Here is a 19,552-nt window from a genome sequence, read left to right on the forward strand (position 1 = left end):
ATGCCGGCCCTGGGGAGGCTCTGTGGGCCTCAGATGCTAGCCCTGGGAAGGCTGTGTGGGCCTCAGATGATGGCCCTCGGGAGGCTGTGTGGGCCTCAGATGCTGGCCCTGGGAAGGCTGTGTGGGCCTCAGATGCTGGCCCTGGGAAGGCTGTGTGGGCCTCAGATGCTGGCCCTGGGAAGGCTGTGTGGGCCTCAAATGCTGGCCATAGGGAGGCTGTGTGGGCCTCAGATGCTGGCCCTGGGGAGGCTGTGTCGGCCTCAAATGCTGGCCCTGGGAAGGCTGTGTGGGCCTCAGATGCTGGCCCTGGGGAGGCTGTGTGGGCCTCAGATGCTGGCCCTGGGGAGGTTGTGTGGGCCTCAAATTCTGGCCATGGGGAGGCTGTGTGGGCTTCAAATGCTGGCCCTGGGGAGGCTGTGTGGGCCTCATATGCTGGCCCTGGGGAGGCTGTGTGGGCCTCAGATGCTGGCCCTGGGGAGGCTCTGTGGGCCTCAGATTCTGGCCCTAGGGAGGCTGTGTGGGCCTCGGATGCTGGCCCTGGGGAGGCTGTGTGGGCCTCAAATGCTGGCCCTGGGAGGCTGTGTGGACCTCAGATGCTGACCATGGGGAGGCTGTGTGGGCCTCAGATCCTGGCCCTGGGGAGGCTGTGTGGGCCTCAGATGCTGGCCCTGGGGAGGCTGTGTGGGCCTCAGATGCTGGCCCTGGGGGGGCTGCGTAGCCTCAGATGCTGGCCCTGGGGAGGCTGTGTGGGCCACAGATGCTGGCCCTGGTGATGCTGTATGGGCCTCAGATGCCGGCCCTGGGGAGGCTGTGTGGGGCTCAGATACTCGCCCTGGGGAGGCTGTGTGGGCCTCAGATGCTGGCCCTGGGGAGGCTGTGTGGGCCACAGATGCTGGCCCTTGGGAGGCTGTGTGGGCCTCAGATGCTGGCCCTGGGGAGGCTGTGTGGGCCTCAGATGCTGACCCTGGGGAGGCTGTGTGGGCCTCAGATGCTAGCCCTGGGGAGGCTGTGTGGGCCTCAGATGCTGGCCCTGGGTAGGCTGTGTGGGCCTCAGATGCTGGCCATGGGGAGGCTGTGTGGGCCTCAGATGCTGGCCCTGGGGAGGCTGTGTGGGCCTCTGATGCTGGCCCTGGGAAGGCTGTGTGGGCCTCAAATGCTGGCCCTGGGGAGGCTGTGTGGGCCTCAGATGCTGGCCCTGGGAAGGCTGTGTGGGCCTCAGATGCTGGCCCAGGGAAGGCTGTGTGAGCCTCAGATGCTGGCCCTGGGGAGGCTGTGTGGGCCTCAGATGCTGGCCCTGGGGAGGCTGTATGGGCCTTATACATCGTATTAAAGGGGCTGTATTCAGGTTTAAATGGTATATACGGGGATGTTAACATACTTACTGTATATACTCGAGTATAAGGCGACCCCCCTAATTTTGCCACAAAAAACTGGGAAAACTTAATGACTTGAGTATAAGCCTAGGTTGGGAAATGCAGCAGCTACCGGTAAATGTCAAAAGTAAAAATAGATACCAATAAAAGTAAAATTAATTGAGACATCAGTAGGTTAAGTGTTTTTGAATATCCATATTGAATCAGGAGCCCCATATAATGCTCCATAAAGTTTATGATGGCCCCATAAGATGCTCCATATTAAAATATGCCCCATATAATCCTGCATAAAAGTTAATAATGGCCCCATAAGATGCTCCATAGACACATTTGCCCAATATAATGCTGCACAAATGTTGATTATGGCCCCATAAGATGCTCCATACAGACACTTGCCCCATATAATGCTCCACAAACATTAATTATGGCCCCATAAGATGCTTCATAAAGATATTTGCCCCATATAGTGCTGCACAAGCGTTATGGCCCCAAAAGGTACTCCATACAGACATTTGCCCCATACAATGCTGCACAAACGTTAATTACGGCCCCATAAGATGCCCCATACAGACACTTGCCCCATATAGTACTGCACAAACGTTGATTATGGCCCCATAAGATGCTCCATACAGACACTTGCCCCATATAATGCTGCACAAATGCTGATTATGGCCCCATACAGACACTTGCCCCATATAGTGCTGCACAAACGTTGATTATGGCCCCATACAGACACTTGCCCCATATAGTGCTGCACAAACGTTGATTATGGCCCCATACAGACACTTGCCCCATATAGTGCTGCACAAATGTTATTGCCCCATAAGATGCTCCATACAGACACCTGCCCCATTTGCTGTTGCTGCGATAAAAAAAAATCACATACTCACCTCTCTGTCGCTCAGGCCCCCGGCACTTTCAATATTTTCCTGACTTCATTCCGGCGCCGCTCCATCTTCAGCGTCTTCTGCACTGACTTTCAGGCAGAGGGCGCGCACTAACCACGTCACCGCACCCTCTGACCTGAGAGTCACTGCAGAAGATGCTGAAGACGGAGCGGCACCCGGAAAGGGGAGCAGCGCTGCGCTCCCCTCCCCGTTATACTCACCTGCTCCTGGCACGGTCCCTGCAGGTCCCTTTTTCCCAGGTGCTGCAGTTTCTTCCTGTACTGAGCGGTCACCGTTACCGCTCACTACAGTAGTGAATATGCGGCTCCACCCCATTGGGAGGTGGAGCAGCATATTCATTACTGTAATGAGCGGTGCCATGTGACCGCTCAGTACAGGAAGAAGCTGGGGTGTCGGGGAGCCAGGGACCTGCAGGGACCGCACCAGGAGCAGGTGAGTATAATTAGACAGCCCCCGCTCCCCCTCCCCTGCCAACCCCTGGGTATGACTCGAGTATAAGCCGAGAGGGGGACTTTCAGCCCAAAAAAATGGGCTGAAAATCTCGGCTTATACTCGAGTATATACGGTAATTCTGTTCAATATTAAGTGATATAATTAATATTAATATAATTATTAATATAATAATTATAATTAATATGTTGATATTAATATTGAGTAGAATTAATTTCAGCCTATTGGTTCGGCCCTCCATAACAGTCATTGTCTCTCATGTGACCCCTCAAGAAAATAAATTGCCCACCCTTGGTCTATGGGGTAGTTTGCATGTCAGTGTATGAGCCTTTTACAGGCTACTCAGTAATACGCGGGAATAATGGCTATTTCGCGCTATGTGGAAAAACCCATTTTGCTCTACGGTAAATAATTCTGCAGAGATTTTTACAGAAGCAAAGAGATCTACCAGCATCATCTTATTGAGAGCTTTGGGGAAAATATGTGGCTTTAAAAAGTATTTTCAGTTTATTTTTCTACAGGAAAAAATCTGCAAAAATGGCTCCAAACTCTGTTTAGAAATAGTAAATTCTCTGACAAACCACATGTCAAACAAACATTGTGTATTGGCTGCGTTATATAATCGAGGTGCCGTAGTGCCAGGCTTCTTTATGTGAAAACCCAGCCTAGCAAAAACAATTTCACATCTAACAGAATGAAAGACAAAAATAAATATGCAAACTTAAGTACAGACATATCTGATTTTTATGAAGCTTACCTGGACATCGTGGGCAGCACAATTGTGGAATATAGACCGGATTACTACAGTGAAGACTTGGACATCTCACTCTGCTGCACAAAACATTTCCACCCTGTAACAGAAAAGTCCTGATCAATAATAATTGATTTCTGTAACTTTTTACACAGTCATATTTCACTTCTGTATTACCTAGAATTTATACCATGTTCAGACTTAAAGGCTTGTCCCACAAAGTACATTTTAAAAAATAGATTTTGGAATATTAATAAGTTCCATAATTGGATGATGTAAAAAACAATGTTCCTGTGCTGAGATAATCTTATAAATGTGCCACTGCTGTGTACTGTGTAATGGCTGATTATTTTTGTGAGGTAAAACATGTTTTTAACCCCTTTACCCCCAAGGGTGGTTTGCACGTTAATGACCGGGCCAATTTTTACAATTCTGACCACTGTCCCTTTATGAGGTTATAACTCTGGAACGCTTCAACGGATCTTGGCGATTCTGACATTGTTTTCTCGTGACATATTGTACTTCATGATAGTGGTAAAATTTCTTCGATATAACTTGCGTTTATTTGTTAAAAAAATGGAAATTTGGCAAAAATTTTGAAAATTTCGCAATTTTCCAAATTTGAATTTTTATGCCCTTAAATCACAGAGATATGTCACACAAAATACTTAATAGGTAACATTTCCCACATGTCTACTTTACATCAGCACAATTTAGGAACCAAAATTTTTTTTTGTTAGGGAGTTATAAGGGTTAAAAGTTGACCAGCAATTTCTCATTTTTACACCACCATTTTTTTTTAGGGACCACATCTCATTTGAAGTCATTTTAAGGGGTCTATATGATAGAAAATACCCAAGTGTGACACCATTCTAAAAACTGCACCCCTCAAGGTGCTCAAAACCACATTCAAAAAATGTATTAACCCTTCAGGTGTTTCACAGGAATTTTTGGAATGTTTAAATAAAAATTAACATTTACATTTTTTTTTTACACAAAATTTATTTCAACTCCAATTTGTTTTATTTTACCAAGGGTAACAGGAGAAAATGGACCCCAAAAGTTGTTGTACAATTTGTGCTGAGTACGCTGATACCCCATATGTGGGGGTAAACCACTGTTTGGGCGCACCGCAGAGCTTGGAAGATAAGGAGTGCCGTTTTACTTTTTCAATGTAGAATTGGCTGGAATTGAGGTCGGACGTCATGTCGTGTTTGGAGAGCCCCTGATGTGCCTAAACAGTGGAAAACCCCCACAAGTGACACCATTTTGGAAACTAGACCCCTTAGAGAACTTATCTAGATGTGTGGTGAGCACTTTGAACCCCCAAGTGCTTCACAGAAGTTTATAATGCAGAGCCATAAAAATAAAAAATCATATTTTTTCACAAAAATTATCTTTTCGCCCCCAATTTTTTATTTTCCCAAGGGTAATAGAAGAAATTAGACCATAAAAGTTGTTGTGCAATTTGTCCTGAGTACGCCGATACCCCATATGTTGGGGTAAACGACTGTTTGGGCGCATGGCAGAGCTCTGAAGGGAAGGAGCGCCATTTGACTTTTCAATGCAAAATTGTCTGGAATTAAGATGGGACGCCATGTCGCGTTTGGAGAGCCCCTGATGTGCCTAAACATTAAACCCCCCCACAAGTGACACCATTTTGGAAAGTAGACCCCCTAAGGAACTTATCTAGATGTGTTTTGAGAGCTTTGATCCCCCAAGTGTTTCACTACAGTTTATAACGCAGAGCCGTGAAAATAAAAATTCTTCTTTTTTTTCACAAAAATGATTTTTTAGCCCCCAGTTTTGTATTTTCACAAGGGTAACAGGATAAATTGGACCCCAAAAGTTGTTGTCCAATTTGTCCTGAGTACACTGATACCCCATATGTGGGGGGAACCACTGTTTGGGCGCATGGCAGAGCTCGGGAGGGAAGGAGCGCCATTTGATGTAACCAAACAGTAGAAACCCCCAAAAGTGACCCCATATTAGAAACTAGACCCCCCAAGGAACTTATCTAGATGTGTTGTGAGAACTTTGAACCCCCAAGTGTTTCACTACAGTTTACAACGCAGAGCCGTGGAAATAAAAAATCCTTTTTTTTCCCACAAAAATGATTTTTAGCCCCCCAAATTTATATTTTCCCAAGGGTAACAAGAGAACTTGGACTCCAAAAATTGTTGTCCAATTTGTCCCGAGTACGCTGATGTCCCATATGTTGGGGTAAACCCCTGTTTGGGCGCACGGGAAAGCTCGGAAGGGAAGGAGCACTGTTTTACTTTTTCAATGCAGAATTGGCTGGAGTTGAGATAGGACGCCATGTCGCGTTTGGAGAGCCCCTGATGTGCTTAAACAGTGGAAACTCCCCAATTCTAACTGAAACCCCAATCCAAACACACCCCTAACCCTAATCCCAATGGTAACCCTAACAACACCCCTAACCTTAACACACCCCTAACTCTAATCCCAACCCTAATCCCAACCGTAAATGTAATCCAAACCCTAACCCTAACTTAAGCCCCAACCCTAACCCTAAATTTAGCCCCAACCCTAACCCTAACTTTAGCTCCAACCCTAGCCCCAACCCTAACCCTAGCCCTAACCCTAGCCCTAACCCAAACCCTAGCCCTAACCCTAGCCCTAACCCTAACCCTAGCCCTAACCCTAGCCCTAACGGGAAAATGGAAATAAATACATTTTTTTAATTTTATTATTTTTCCCTAACTAAGGGGGTGATGAAGGGGGGTTTGATTTACTTTTATAGCATTTTTTATAGCGGATTTTTATGATTGGCAGCCGTCACACACTAAAAGACGCTTTTTATAGCAAAAAAGTTTTTGCGTCTCCACATTTTGAGACCTGTTATGACCCCAGTGGACAGGGTCTCAGAGGAACGTGTAAGTCTGCGAGATTCAAAAATCCAGCTCATAGGGCTGTGGTAACTGGGTTGACCAAATAGCTACTCCTAACGCCAACACTAGAAGTAGCCGGGGATCATGCCTACGGTGATCGCTAGATGACTCGCGCCAGCCGGAGAATCTAACTACCCCTAGGAGAAGAAAACAAAGACCTCTCTTGCCTCCAGAGAAAGGGACCCCAAAGCAAGATACAAGCCCCCCACAAATAATAACGGTGAGGTAAGAGGAAATGACAAACACAGAAATGAACCAGGTTCAGCAAAGAGAGGCCAGCTTACTAATAGCAGAATATAGCAAGATAACTTATCTGGTCAACAAAAACCCTATAAAAATCCACGCTGGAGATTCAAGAACCCCCGAACCGTCTAACGGTCCGGGGGGAGAACACCAGCCCCCTAGAGCTTCCAGCAAAGGTCAGGATACAGATTGGAACAAGCTGGACAAAAATACCAACCAAAACAAAAGCAAAAAGCAAGGAAGCAGACTTAGCTTGAAATACAGGAACCAGGATCATAGGACAAGAGCACAACAGATTAGCTCTGATTTCAACGATGCCAGGCATTGAACTGAAGGTCCAGGGAGCTTATATAGCAACGCCCCTGAACTAACGGCCCAGGTGAGGATATAGGAAAAGACAGAAGCTCCAGAGTCAAATCACTAATGACCACTAGAGGGAGCAAAAAGCAAAATCACAACAGTACCCCCCCCTTAGTGAGGGGTCACCGAACCCTCACCACGACCACCAGGGCGATCAGGACGAGCGGCGTGAAAGGCACGAACCAAATCGGCCGCATGAACATCAGAGGCGACCACCCAGGAATTATCTTCCTGACCATAGCCCTTCCACTTGACCAGGTACTGAAGCCTCCGCCTGGAGAGACGAGAATCCAAGATCTTCTCCACCACGTACTCCAACTCGCCCTCAACCAACACCGGAGCAGGAGGCTCAGCAGAAGGAACCACAGGCACAACGTACCGCCGCAACAAGGACCTATGAAACACGTTGTGGATAGCAAACGACACAGGAAGATCCAGGCGAAAGGATACAGGATTAAGGATTTCCAATATCTTGTAAGGACCAATAAAACGAGGTTTAAATTTGGGAGAGGAAACCTTCATAGGAACAAAGCGGGAAGAAAGCCACACCAAATCCCCAACACGTAGTCGGGGACCCACACCGCGGCGGCGGTTGGCAAAGCGCTGAGCCCTCTCCTGTGACAACTTCAAGTTGTCCACCACAAGATTCCAGATCCGCTGCAACCTATCCACCACAGAATCCACCCCAGGGCAGTCAGAAGGTTCCACATGACCCGAAGAAAAACGAGGGTGGAAACCAGAGTTGCAGAAAAACGGCGAAACCAAGGTGGCGGAACTAGCCCGATTATTAAGGGCAAACTCAGCCAACGGCAAGAAGGTCACCCAATCGTCCTGATCAGCAGAGACAAAACACCTCAAATAAGCCTCCAAAGTCTGATTAGTTCGCTCCGTCTGTCCATTAGTCTGAGGATGGAAAGCAGACGAAAACGACAAGTCAATGCCCATCCTACTACAAAAGGATCGCCAGAATCTGGAAACGAACTGGGATCCTCTGTCTGACACAATATTCTCAGGGATGCCGTGCAAACGAACCACGTTCTGGAAAAACACAGGAACCAGATCGGAAGAGGAAGGCAGCTTAGGCAAAGGAACCAAATGGACCATCTTGGAGAAGTGATCACATATCACCCAGATAACAGACATGCCTTGAGACACCGGAAGATCAGAAATGAAATCCATGGAGATATGTGTCCAAGGTCTCTTAGGGACAGGCAAGGGCAAGAGCAACCCGCTGGCACGAGAACAGCAAGGCTTAGCTCGAGCACAAGTCCCACAGGACTGTACAAATGACCGCACATCCCTAGACAAGGAAGGCCACCAAAAGGATCTGGCCACCAGATCTCTGGTGCCAAAAATTCCTGGGTGACCTGCCAACACCGAGGAATGAACCTCGGAAATGACTCTGCTGGTCCACTTATCAGGCACAAACAGTCTGTCAGGTGGACAAGAATCAGGCCTATCAGCCTGAAATCTCTGCAACACACGTCGCAGATCTGGAGAAATAGCTGACAAGATAATACCATCCTTAAGAATACCAACAGGTTCAGCGACTCCAGGAGCATCAGGCACAAAGCTCCTGGAAAGAGCATCGGCCTTCACATTCTTTGAACCTGGTAAATACGAGACAACAAAGTCAAAACGGGAGAAAAACAATGACCAGCGGGCCTGTCTAGGATTCAGGCGTTTAGCAGACTCGAGATACATCAGATTTTTGTGATCAGTCAAGACCACCACACGATGCTTAGCACCCTCGAGCCAATGACGCCACTCCTCAAATGCCCATTTCATGGCCAACAACTCCCGATTGCCCACATCATAATTTCGCTCCGCAGGCGAAAACTTCCTAGAGAAAAAGGCGCAAGGTCTCATAACAGAGCAACCAGGGCCTCTCTGCGACAAAACGGCCCCTGCTCCAATCTCTGAAGCATCCACCTCAACCTGAAAGGGAAGCGAGACATCAGGCTGGCACAAAACAGGCGCCGAAGTAAACCGACGTTTCAACTCCTGGAAAGCCTCCACGGCAGCAGGAGCCCAATTAACCACATCGGAGCCCTTCTTGGTCATATCCGTCAAAGGTTTCACAATGCTAGAAAAGTTAGCGATAAAACGACGGTAGAAGTTAGCGAAACCCAAGAACTTCTGAAGACTCTTAACTGACGAGGGCTGAGTCCAATCAAGAATAGCTCGGACCTTGACTGGGTCCATCTCCACAGCAGAAGGGGAAAAAATGAACCCCAAAAAGGGAACCTTCTGTACACCAAAAAGACACTTTGAGCCCTTGACAAACAAAGAATTTTCACGCAAAATTTTAAAGACCATCCTGACCTGCTCCACATGCGAGTCCCAATTATCAGAAAAAACCAGAATATCATCCAGATAAACGATCAAAAATTTATCCAGATAGTTCCGGAAAATGTCATGCATTTTATGTAGAACGAGAAAATGTATCACCTCGCGGTGTTCAGGAGTCATGCACATGGTAACCTGTGTCCAATACTGCGGTTTATTTTCTGCTAATGGCGTAGCATCAATACCCCTAAGAGGGATAGGATTTTCTAATGGTTCAAGAATAAAACCACAGCGCTTAGCAAATGAGAGATCCATAAGACTCAGGGCAGCACCTGAATCTACAAACGCCATGACAGGATAAGATGACAGTGAGCAAATCAAAGTTACAGACAGAATAAACTTAGGATGCAAATTACCAACGGTGACAGGACTAACAACCTTAGATATACGTTTAGAGCATGCTGAGATAACATGTGTAGAATCACCACAGTAGTAGCACAAGCCATTCCGGCGTCTATGAATTTTCCTCTCATTTCTAGTCAGGATTCTATCACATTGCATCAAATCAGGTGTCCGTTCAGACAACACCATGAGGGAATTTGCGGTTTTTCTATCATATTGCATCACATCAGGTGTCTGTTCAGACAACAACATGAGGGAATTTGCGGTTTTGCGCTCCCGCAACCACCGGTCAATTTGAATAGCCAGGGACATGGTATCATTCAGACCTGTGGGAATGGGAAAACCCACCATAACATTCTTAATGGCCTCAGAAAGGCCATTTCTAAAATTAGCGGCCAGTGCACACTCGTTCCAATGTGTCAGCACGGACCATTTCCGAAATTTTTGGCAATACACCTCGGCCTCGTCCTGGCCCTGAGACATAGCCAGCAAGGCTTTCTCTGCCTGAATCTCAAGATTGGGTTCCTCATAAAGTAAACCGAGCGCCAGAAAAAACGCATCAATATCAGCCAATGCCGGATCTCCTGGCGCCAACGAAAAAGCCCAATCTTGAGGGTCACCCCGTAAGAATGAAATAACAATTTTTACTTGTTGAGCAGAGTCTCCAGACGAACAAGGTTTCAGGGACAAAAACAATTTACAATTATTCCTGAAATTCCTAAACTTAAATCGGTCTCCTGAAAACAGTTCAGGAATCGGAATCTTGGGTTCAGACCTAGGATTTCTGGTAACATAATCTTGTATACCCTGCACACGAGCGGCAAGCTGGTCCACACTTGTAATCAAGGTCTGGACATTCATGTCTGCAGCAAGCTTAAGCCACTCTGAGGTAAAGGGGAAAAGAAAAAAAAAAAAAATGAGAGAGGGAAAAAAAAAAACTCAAAATTTTCTTTCTTATAATCCCACTTCTGCAATGCATTAAACATTTAATACTGGCCTGGCATACTGTTATGACCCCAGTGGACAGGGTCTCAGAGGAACGTGTAAGTCTGCGAGATTCAAAAATCCAGCTCATAGGGCTGTGGTAACTGGGTTGACCAAATAGCTACTCCTAACGCCAACACTAGAAGTAGCCGGGGATCATGCCTACGGTGATCGCTAGATGACTCGCGCCAGCCGGAGAATCTAACTACCCCTAGGAGAAGAAAACAAAGACCTCTCTTGCCTCCAGAGAAAGGGACCCCAAAGCAAGATACAAGCCCCCCACAAATAATAACGGTGAGGTAAGAGGAAATGACAAACACAGAAATGAACCAGGTTCAGCAAAGAGAGGCCAGCTTACTAATAGCAGAATATAGCAAGATAACTTATCTGGTCAACAAAAACCCTATAAAAATCCACGCTGGAGATTCAAGAACCCCCGAACCGTCTAACGGTCCGGGGGGAGAACACCAGCCCCCTAGAGCTTCCAGCAAAGGTCAGGATACAGATTGGAACAAGCTGGACAAAAATACCAAACAAAACAAAAGCAAAAAGTAAGGAAGCAGACTTAGCTTGAAATACAGGAACCAGGATCATAGGACAAGAGCACAACAGATTAGCTCTGATTTCAACGATGCCAGGCATTGAACTGAAGGTCCAGGGAGCTTATATAGCAACGCCCCTGAACTAACGGCCCAGGTGAGGATATAGGAAAAGACAGAAGCTCCAGAGTCAAATCACTAATGACCACTAGAGGGAGCAAAAAGCAAAATCACAACAGAGACCTATAATTTTTACATATTTTGGTCCACAGAGTCATGTGAGGTCTTGTTTTTTGCGGGACGAGTTGACATTTTTATTGGTAACATTTTCGGACACGTGACAGTTTTTCATCGCTTTTTATTCCAATTTTTGTGAGGCAGAATGACAAAAAAACAGCTATTCATGAATTTCTTTTGGGGGAGGCGTTTATACCGTTCCACGTTTGGTAAAATTGATAAAGCAGTTTTATTCTTCGGGTCAGTACGATTACAGCGATACCTCATTTATATCATTTTTTATGTTTTGGCGCTTTTATACGATAAAAACTATTTTATAGAATAAATAATTATTTTGGCATCGCTTTATTCTGAGGACTATAACTTTTTTATTTTTTCTTTGATGATGCTGTATGGCAGCTCGTTTTTTGCAGGACAAGATGACGTTTTCAGCGGTACCATGGTTATTTATATCCGTCTTTTTGATCGCATGTTATTCCACTTTTTGTTCGGCAGTATGATAATAAAGCGTTGTTTTTTGCCTCGTTTTTTTTTTTTTTTCCTACGGTGTTCACTGAAGGGGTTAACTAGTGATATAGTTTTATAGGTGGGGTCATTACGGATGCGGCGATACTAAATATGTGTACTTTTATTGTTTTTTTTTTTATTTAGATAAAGAAATGTATTTATGGGAATAATATATATATTTTTTATATATATTTTTATTTAGGAAGTTTTATTTTTTTTTTTACACATGTGGAAATTTTTTTTTTTAATTTTTTACTTTGTCCCAGGGGGGGACATCACAGATCGCTGATCTGACAGTTTGCACAGCACTCTGTCAGATCGGCAATCTGACTTACAGTGCTGCAGGCTTACCAAGCGCTTGCTCTGAGCAGGCACTTGGTAAGCCACCTCCCTCCCTGCAGGACCCGGATGCCGCGGCCATCTTGGATCCGGGCACCTGCAGCGAGGAGGAGGTAAGAGACCCTCGCAGCAACGCGATCACATCGCGTTGCTCTGGGGGTCTCAGGGAAGCCCGCAGGGAGCCCCCTCCCTGCGCGATGCTTCCCTGTACCGCCGGCACACCGCAATCATGTTTGATCGCGGTGTGCCGGGGGTTAATGTGCCGGGGGCGGTCCGTGACAGCTCCTGGGACATAGTGCCGGATGTCAGCTGCGATAGTCCGTGAGCGCCGCCGATCGCGCTGGACGTACTATCCCGTCGGTGGTCATACGGGCCCACCCCACCTCGACGGGATAGTACGTCCAATGTCAGAAAGGGGTTAAACAGGCACATAAATATTTTACTCCACCGAAAGAATCAGCTGTGATCCCCTGCTGTCCTGTCTGTACACTCTCTTTTGCTTCCTCACCTGCCCAGGAGCTGTGGTATGATCAGACCATGTTCCTGCATGGTCAGACACAGCCATTACACAGCACACAGCAGGGGTACATTTATAAGATTATCCCAGCACAGGAAGATTTTTTAAGACATCCAATTGTGGAAATTATTATTATTCCAAGATCTATTGATTAAAGTGTACTTTGTTGGTGAGAAAACCCCTTTAAGGCTCATTCAAATGTCAGTTTTTCACATACAAATTGTATCCATATTTTTGATGGATAGAACCTGTACCTAGTAAAGTCCTAGGGGCTGTCCACAAGGTTGTGTATCATCGTGGATAGAGTGGTCCATACATAAACACGGAGACGTCCGATTTTGATCTGAGTCACAAATAAAACTTGTAAATGCAAATCTGCGAGTCCATGAAAAATCGGACAGCACTCAGATGTCATTTGTGTGTCATTATTGTGCTGTCTAATTGTCATGTTTGTTTGATAGAAGAAGCTAGAGAATATGTCTCATAGACATAAAATCTCATGAAACTGATGGCAAAGAATGAAACATTGACCAAACAGTGATGATAATCTGGTCCAAAATACTGACGAAAATCAGTCCATTTTTTGTATAGAAGTAAAATCACTGACATTTGGATAGACCCACAATGTGCAACTTCCCCTGAATTTTTAGAATACTTTAGCAATGCTACTACCCAAATTTGGAGTGAAAATATTATGTACAAAAATATACAAAAACCACAAATCCATCAAGGAAAAAAAGATGGTAGAAATTCTCATATCATAGCAGGGAACTGATGTTTCAAGAGTATTGGCTGCCAGCTGACTATAAACTGATTTAAGATAGCTTTATGTTTATGTCATTTACAGGCTCTGACACCCAAGTTTAGGGGGTCAAACAACTTGAAAGGGTCCAATCGAACTGCAATCAAGTGTTTGCGATAACTGGCAATGAGTCTTTTACAACGCTCTGGAGGAATTTTGGCACACTCATCTGTGCAGAATTGTTGCAATTCAGCCACAATGGAAGGTTTCCGGGCATGAACGACCTTTTTAAGGTCATGCCACAGCATCTTAATCGGACTAAGGTCAGGACTTTGACTTGCTGTTGTGTTTTAGATCTTTGATCTGCTGCATGATCACGGCATTATGTCTAGCTATTGAGTACTTTTGATCTACTTTACTTTGCAGGCAAGTCCTATTTAAATTATTTCTTGATTGAGAACAGGTGTGGCAGTAATCAGGCCTGCGTGTGGTTAGGAAATTTTAACTCAGCTTCCCAAAGATGTGATAAACCACAGTTAATTTATGGTTTATGTAGGGCCAATCACTTTTTCACACAGGGCCCTGAAGGTTTAGATTTCCCTTAATAATAAAGACCTTCATTTAAAAACTGCAATTTGTGTTTACTTGTGTTATCTTTGTGTAATATTTAAATTTATTTGGTGATCTGAAACATTTAATTGTGACAAACATGCAAAGGAATAGGAAATCAGGAATGGGACAAATATTTTCACACAACTGTGTATGTCCCAAATGAGACAATTCCTTTAAGGCATAATGTAAAATAGATGAAAATAACAATTTGACTATTTACACTCTTCAATATTTGGAAATCTAAAATATGTACAATGTCGTCTACTAAATATTTTCGTGCTCTATTTTTATTGTCACCAAAGTTCCCTAGCACAAGCCACAGATGCTGTATAACACTATGTCAGCCACAGATGCCTTATAATATTAGGTTAGCCACAGATGCCCTATAACAGTGTGTCACACACACACACACACACACACACACACACACACACACACACACACACACAATCTTTAGATTGCATTCACACTTTGTTTCTGCGTTGCAGTTATTTGCTGCGATTGTGGTAGAAACTCAACATTTTTGCAGTAATTTTCAAAAAATGCAGGCAAACTATTTTATTGTTGCAATACACGCGAACCGGGCGCAATGTGAACACAGCCTTAGAGTTTCTTCCATGTTATATAGTTTTCTCTCCCAACCACTATGAGTAGGCTATGAGAAGTAATCCCTGTGTGGCCCATTCAAAAAAACAAACAAAAAAAACCTTAAACCATAATCAGGTTCCTTGCATCATGTTCTCTCATACACTTTATGCAGTTAATAGCCCTCTGTGTCTGTACTGCTACATACTTAGGCAGTTAACTGGTTCATGCAGCTTTACATGAACACCCGAGCCCTACACTATGGCTGGTCCAAATAACTAAAGCAATTGTTACCATCCACATCTCGTGTCTCCCCTTTTCCTCATAGTTTGTAAGCTTGCGAGCAGGGCCCTCATTCCTCCTGGTATCTGTATTGAACTGTGATTTCTGTTATGCTGTAATGTCTATTGTCTGTACAAGTCCCCTCTATAATTTGTAAAGCGCTGCGGAATATGTTGGCGCTATATAAATAAAATTATCATATTATTATAAGTAATGTTCCTTCACTGTCACAGCCACTCCTTCTGCGGCCGTGCCTGCTGCCGGGACCACCGCCGCTGCCCTGCTCATGCTTACCCGCTGCGGCGTGCTCCTCCTGCAGGCGCGCGTCCTCTCCTTCATTCTTCTCCGCTCCCTGGTTCTCGTCAGGTGCGCGTGCGCACCACCCACTCCAGCACTTCCTCTTTCTGATTTACAGGCACTCTGTATCTCCTCTCTGTGATCCTGGAGGACCGTGACCCGGAAGTCCTTCAGCACTCCATGTATTTAAGGCGATTCCTTCCTCTGCTCCTTGCCTGTCTGTCATTTGTGCTTCTGTGACTCAGGTCCACCTTTGTCTTTGCTCTGCCTGTTCTGAGTCTCCTCTCTGTCCAGCCAGTTCAGCTTCTCTGCCTTTCCCAGGCTTCCTTGTCTCCTCATCCAGTCCAGCCTTCCCAGTGTCCACTCCGTACTCTGTTAGTCTGGTGTCTCTGTCCTGTCCTGCTTCCTTTGTGTCTTCCCCTTCCCAGTGCTCCTTTGGTCTCGCCTGTACTCAGCTCTTACCAAACTGTACTTCATCTTACCCCGCTCTGTCCGTCCTATGCCCTGCTTCTCTATTTTGTACCACCTACTACCTGTCTCCGGGTTCCAGCTTCTGCGGCAATAGTCTCCCTTGGGTCTGCCCCTAACGCTCCCTGTATATGGGGTGGTCTACCTGGTCAGCTTACCCTAGGGAGGTTCGTTGTCGTGGATCTGTGGGTCCACTCCAGGTGTTCCAAAAGATCTCACACTCACTATCCAGATTCACTGTAAAATGGCTGCTGCATTCCCTGTATCTGCTTTTATACAGACTAGGATAGTTCCTTCTGATTGTCATATACTTTGTGATGTGACCACTGCAAGGCATTTCTGGGAAGCCTGCCAGGCAGTACCCAAGGTCGTATGAGCCTTCTCTAGCTGATGCAATCTTCTATATTGTGTAAAATCAAATTTTTGGAAATTTATGCAAGCAAATTGGAATTGTTTGCCAGGACTAATAAATGATGAAAAATAATTTTCAATTATCAAATTAATTCACTCATCTCTAATGGTAATGTAGACTTGGCTTGGAGTGTTTGTAACAAGGACAATCTAATGGAGCCCCTGTGCTGGAACAGAGCCAACTCTCATTCGAGGAGATTATGTAATACTGCCTTAATAATAAAATCTATTCCTCTAAGCAAAGGTCCCCAACCTTTATGACCTTGAGAGAGGGTCGCAAGCCACATTCTCTGTGAGAGGAGCATGAGCCTCAGCCACAGTCAGCTCCTGCCCTACTTTCAGTAGTGACGCCCAGAGTCCTCTATGACTACTATAATAACAGCCAAAGCTTTTCCACTGAAATCACACCAAAGGCAGTGTACCAAGCTCTAGAGTTTTCCATCTTACCCCCATTCAAATCTGCTCTTCTGAACAGGGCTACACTCAAACATCACCATCTCTAGATCTACTCTTAAGGGGTTTTCCCACTAACAAAGTTAATTTTAAAATTGATTTTAATTAATACATCTTGGAATAATAATAATTTTCACAATTGGATGTGTTTAAAAAAATGTTCCTGTGCTGAGATAATCTTATAAATGTGCCCCTGCTGTGTACTGTGGAACATTTTATTTATACACAACCAATTGTGGAACTTACTAGTATTCCAAGATCTATTGATTAAAATGTACTTTGTTCCCGGGAAAACCCCTTTAATAGCTGTTTGCTACACCTGATGCTAATGCACCAAACTGACTGGTAGACAGCCGTGAGCCACACATAACGGGCCCGCGAGCAACATATGGCTCTCAAGCTACAGGTTGGGGACCCCTGTTCTAAAGAGAATCTATCACTTAGCATAGATATGTAGTTATGGAGTATGGTGTAAATGTCACTGTTCTCTTGAATATGGTGTTTTTTCTTTTTTATCTCCCCTCTCCATTCCTTATATTTGGCACTCTCCACCCTGTTTACAAATCTAATCTTTTAGAAGTGGGCGTGAATCAGAACTGTTTCCCATGGGAGTCTTCTTGAGGATCATGCCCACTTGGCTACCAAGACTAGATTTATATACAGGGAAGAGGGGGCCATATCTCAGGAATGGAGAGGCCCAGGAACAAAAGAGAAACAACATTGAGAACAACAGCACAATTACAACAGGTAAAAAAATATATTAATGGCAACTTAACATGATGCTTATGAGACATGGCGATCATCACAAGTTTCCAACTATATTTAAATAAAACCTGGAATGTTATACAAGATCTTATACTAGTAAATTACTTTTGTGGCGACACATCATGTGGCATATTGGAGAAGGTCCACATGGGCAGTCATAAACTATAACAGTCATCAAAACATTAACACAATATATAATTTTGACATATTACCTCTCGGCACAAACAGTTAACACAATATACAAGTCCGTATGGTTCCAGGTAAGGGTGCCATCTCTCGCCAATTCGATACTTTCTGTCTTGGAAGACGCAGTATGTCTCTGAATCTACAGGGGTGACAGAGACGGCATTCAGTTACATCCTCAAGGCTCAAGGCACAACAGTGGTTAAGAGATGGTTTTGCTATAGTCGGGATTCTCATGATTGTGACTGTTCACTATATAAAGAAATGCATAGAAAGCTCGTGAAATATTTATGTGGCTTTTCTGGTTTGTATTTTTTGGCTTCACAATCAGTTTATAATGTTCTTGGTCTCTGGAGCCTGAACAAGTCTAAAGGGAACACTGTAGGCATTAGTGACTACTGGGAATACTCCGTAAACTGGACCACAGAAGAACGGACCATTAGATCCAAAAATTGGAGGTAAACCCAAAGCTGTCAGCACCTCTGACTGTGAAGTCTACCAAGCAGCCAAACACTTCAGCTGAAAGAAAACCTTTCACAAATTGGCAGCTTATTCCGAGTCTAATGCCAAGAAAAGAGAGAAAGCAGCTGAGAAGCATATACCTACACATGATACAGCTTAGGCTGAAGAATGATATGTTAGTATGCAAACATGAAAGAGAAACGTTACAAGAAGAATAAATATAAGATGCGTGACCACTTAGGCTTGTGAACCTCGATGTCCTCTGGTGGATCTACAATATCCCTGGTATGTAGAAGGTTAAAGTCTAGCTCTTCTCTAGTGAGTAGTAAAATTCAACCTCCAATATATCATCAGGATAGGTTGCAATGCAAATTCATATATAATTCTTACATATGCGCCAGTTTTATGGAGGGGCTAGATTTACAGACCCTTTTTTTTACCATATTGCTTGATATTTATAATAGTTATCTTTGTAAATTACCAAACAATATTCCAGAGCTCAGCCGGAAAGCTTGGCGTGAAGTAAAGGTGGAGAAATGTTTGAGTGTATTTCTAATTATTCATTAGGAGAGGAAAAAGCAGCAGTTGTTCCAATGTACTTGTATGCTTAGTAGTAACAAGGGAAAGTGACCCTATAAATGTTCGAAAGAAAAAACACATCTATAAGAAAAATATGCTACCAATAAAATGTATGCAATAAATTATTCAATAACAATAAATCAAGCCATTAAAAAAATCATACATACTATTGCAAAATATTTTCTCGTATCTTTAAAAGGATTTTCTACAAGGGCAGCATTTTTCCAAAGCACAGTATGTGCATGACTATTGTTAATATACAGTACAAGCGCAACGTAAAATTTATTTCTTGTACATTTGTGTCTTGTTAATTTCCTTCTGCATCTGTAAGAATGGTGGACTGTAGAGTCGCATTCCTGCCCCAGAAATCAACAATTGCCTCATGTAAATGATGTCATGCGTTTTATGCATACATTGTGTCACGTGAAGTGTGAACTGCGTATTACAGTTTTAGGTGTATATGTTGGTATGGTAATGTGTAATGCATAAGCAATGTTTAGTGTATAAGTATAGAGGTAGACATAGGTTAGAATAAAAGGTAGTGCTTATAGGGTGAGATATGCTTTATTAAGACTTATAGGTGTAATCTGCTTAATTTATCATGTGGGGATAAATATTGTTAGTATAATGGGCATAGAGTGCAGAAAGAAATATAGGGAATGTAAAGCATAAATATACTATGTTTAATGTATGTTTGTGAAAGTATACCTGTCAGCTACAGACATAGTTAAGTTTGGGACTAGCTCATAGTGGGAGGGACAAGCCCCAGTAAAGGGGACCTGCTTCCTAATTGCAGATCAGATAGGGAAGTACAGTAGCCAAAGTCAAATTCAAGTTGCAGTGGTTGAACATCTTTCGCTCATGGCAGTGGGAGGCGTTACTGAAATCCCTTGTGGACAATC

The 19,552-nt window shown here is 44.3% G+C and overlaps 1 protein-coding gene across 3 annotated transcripts in view; it reads right to left on the reverse strand.

Annotated features, from left to right (window-relative positions):
• The window catches only part of CHRDL1 (chordin like 1), a 205,942-nt gene that overhangs the window by 120,729 nt on the left and 65,661 nt on the right, over nt 1–19,552 (reverse strand). For all 3 annotated transcript variants that reach the window (XM_077285155.1, XM_077285153.1, XM_077285154.1), the window contains 2 exons: nt 17,639–17,751; nt 3,489–3,582 (listed from right to left, as the gene is read on the reverse strand). In XM_077285155.1, coding sequence (XP_077141270.1) covers nt 3,489–3,582; nt 17,639–17,751 — 207 coding nt within the window. The remainder of the gene's footprint in view (nt 1–3,488; nt 3,583–17,638; nt 17,752–19,552) is intronic.

Source organism: Ranitomeya variabilis, chromosome 2 (genome assembly GCF_051348905.1).
Source record: "Ranitomeya variabilis isolate aRanVar5 chromosome 2, aRanVar5.hap1, whole genome shotgun sequence".
Lineage (NCBI taxonomy): Eukaryota > Metazoa > Chordata > Amphibia > Anura > Dendrobatidae > Ranitomeya > Ranitomeya variabilis.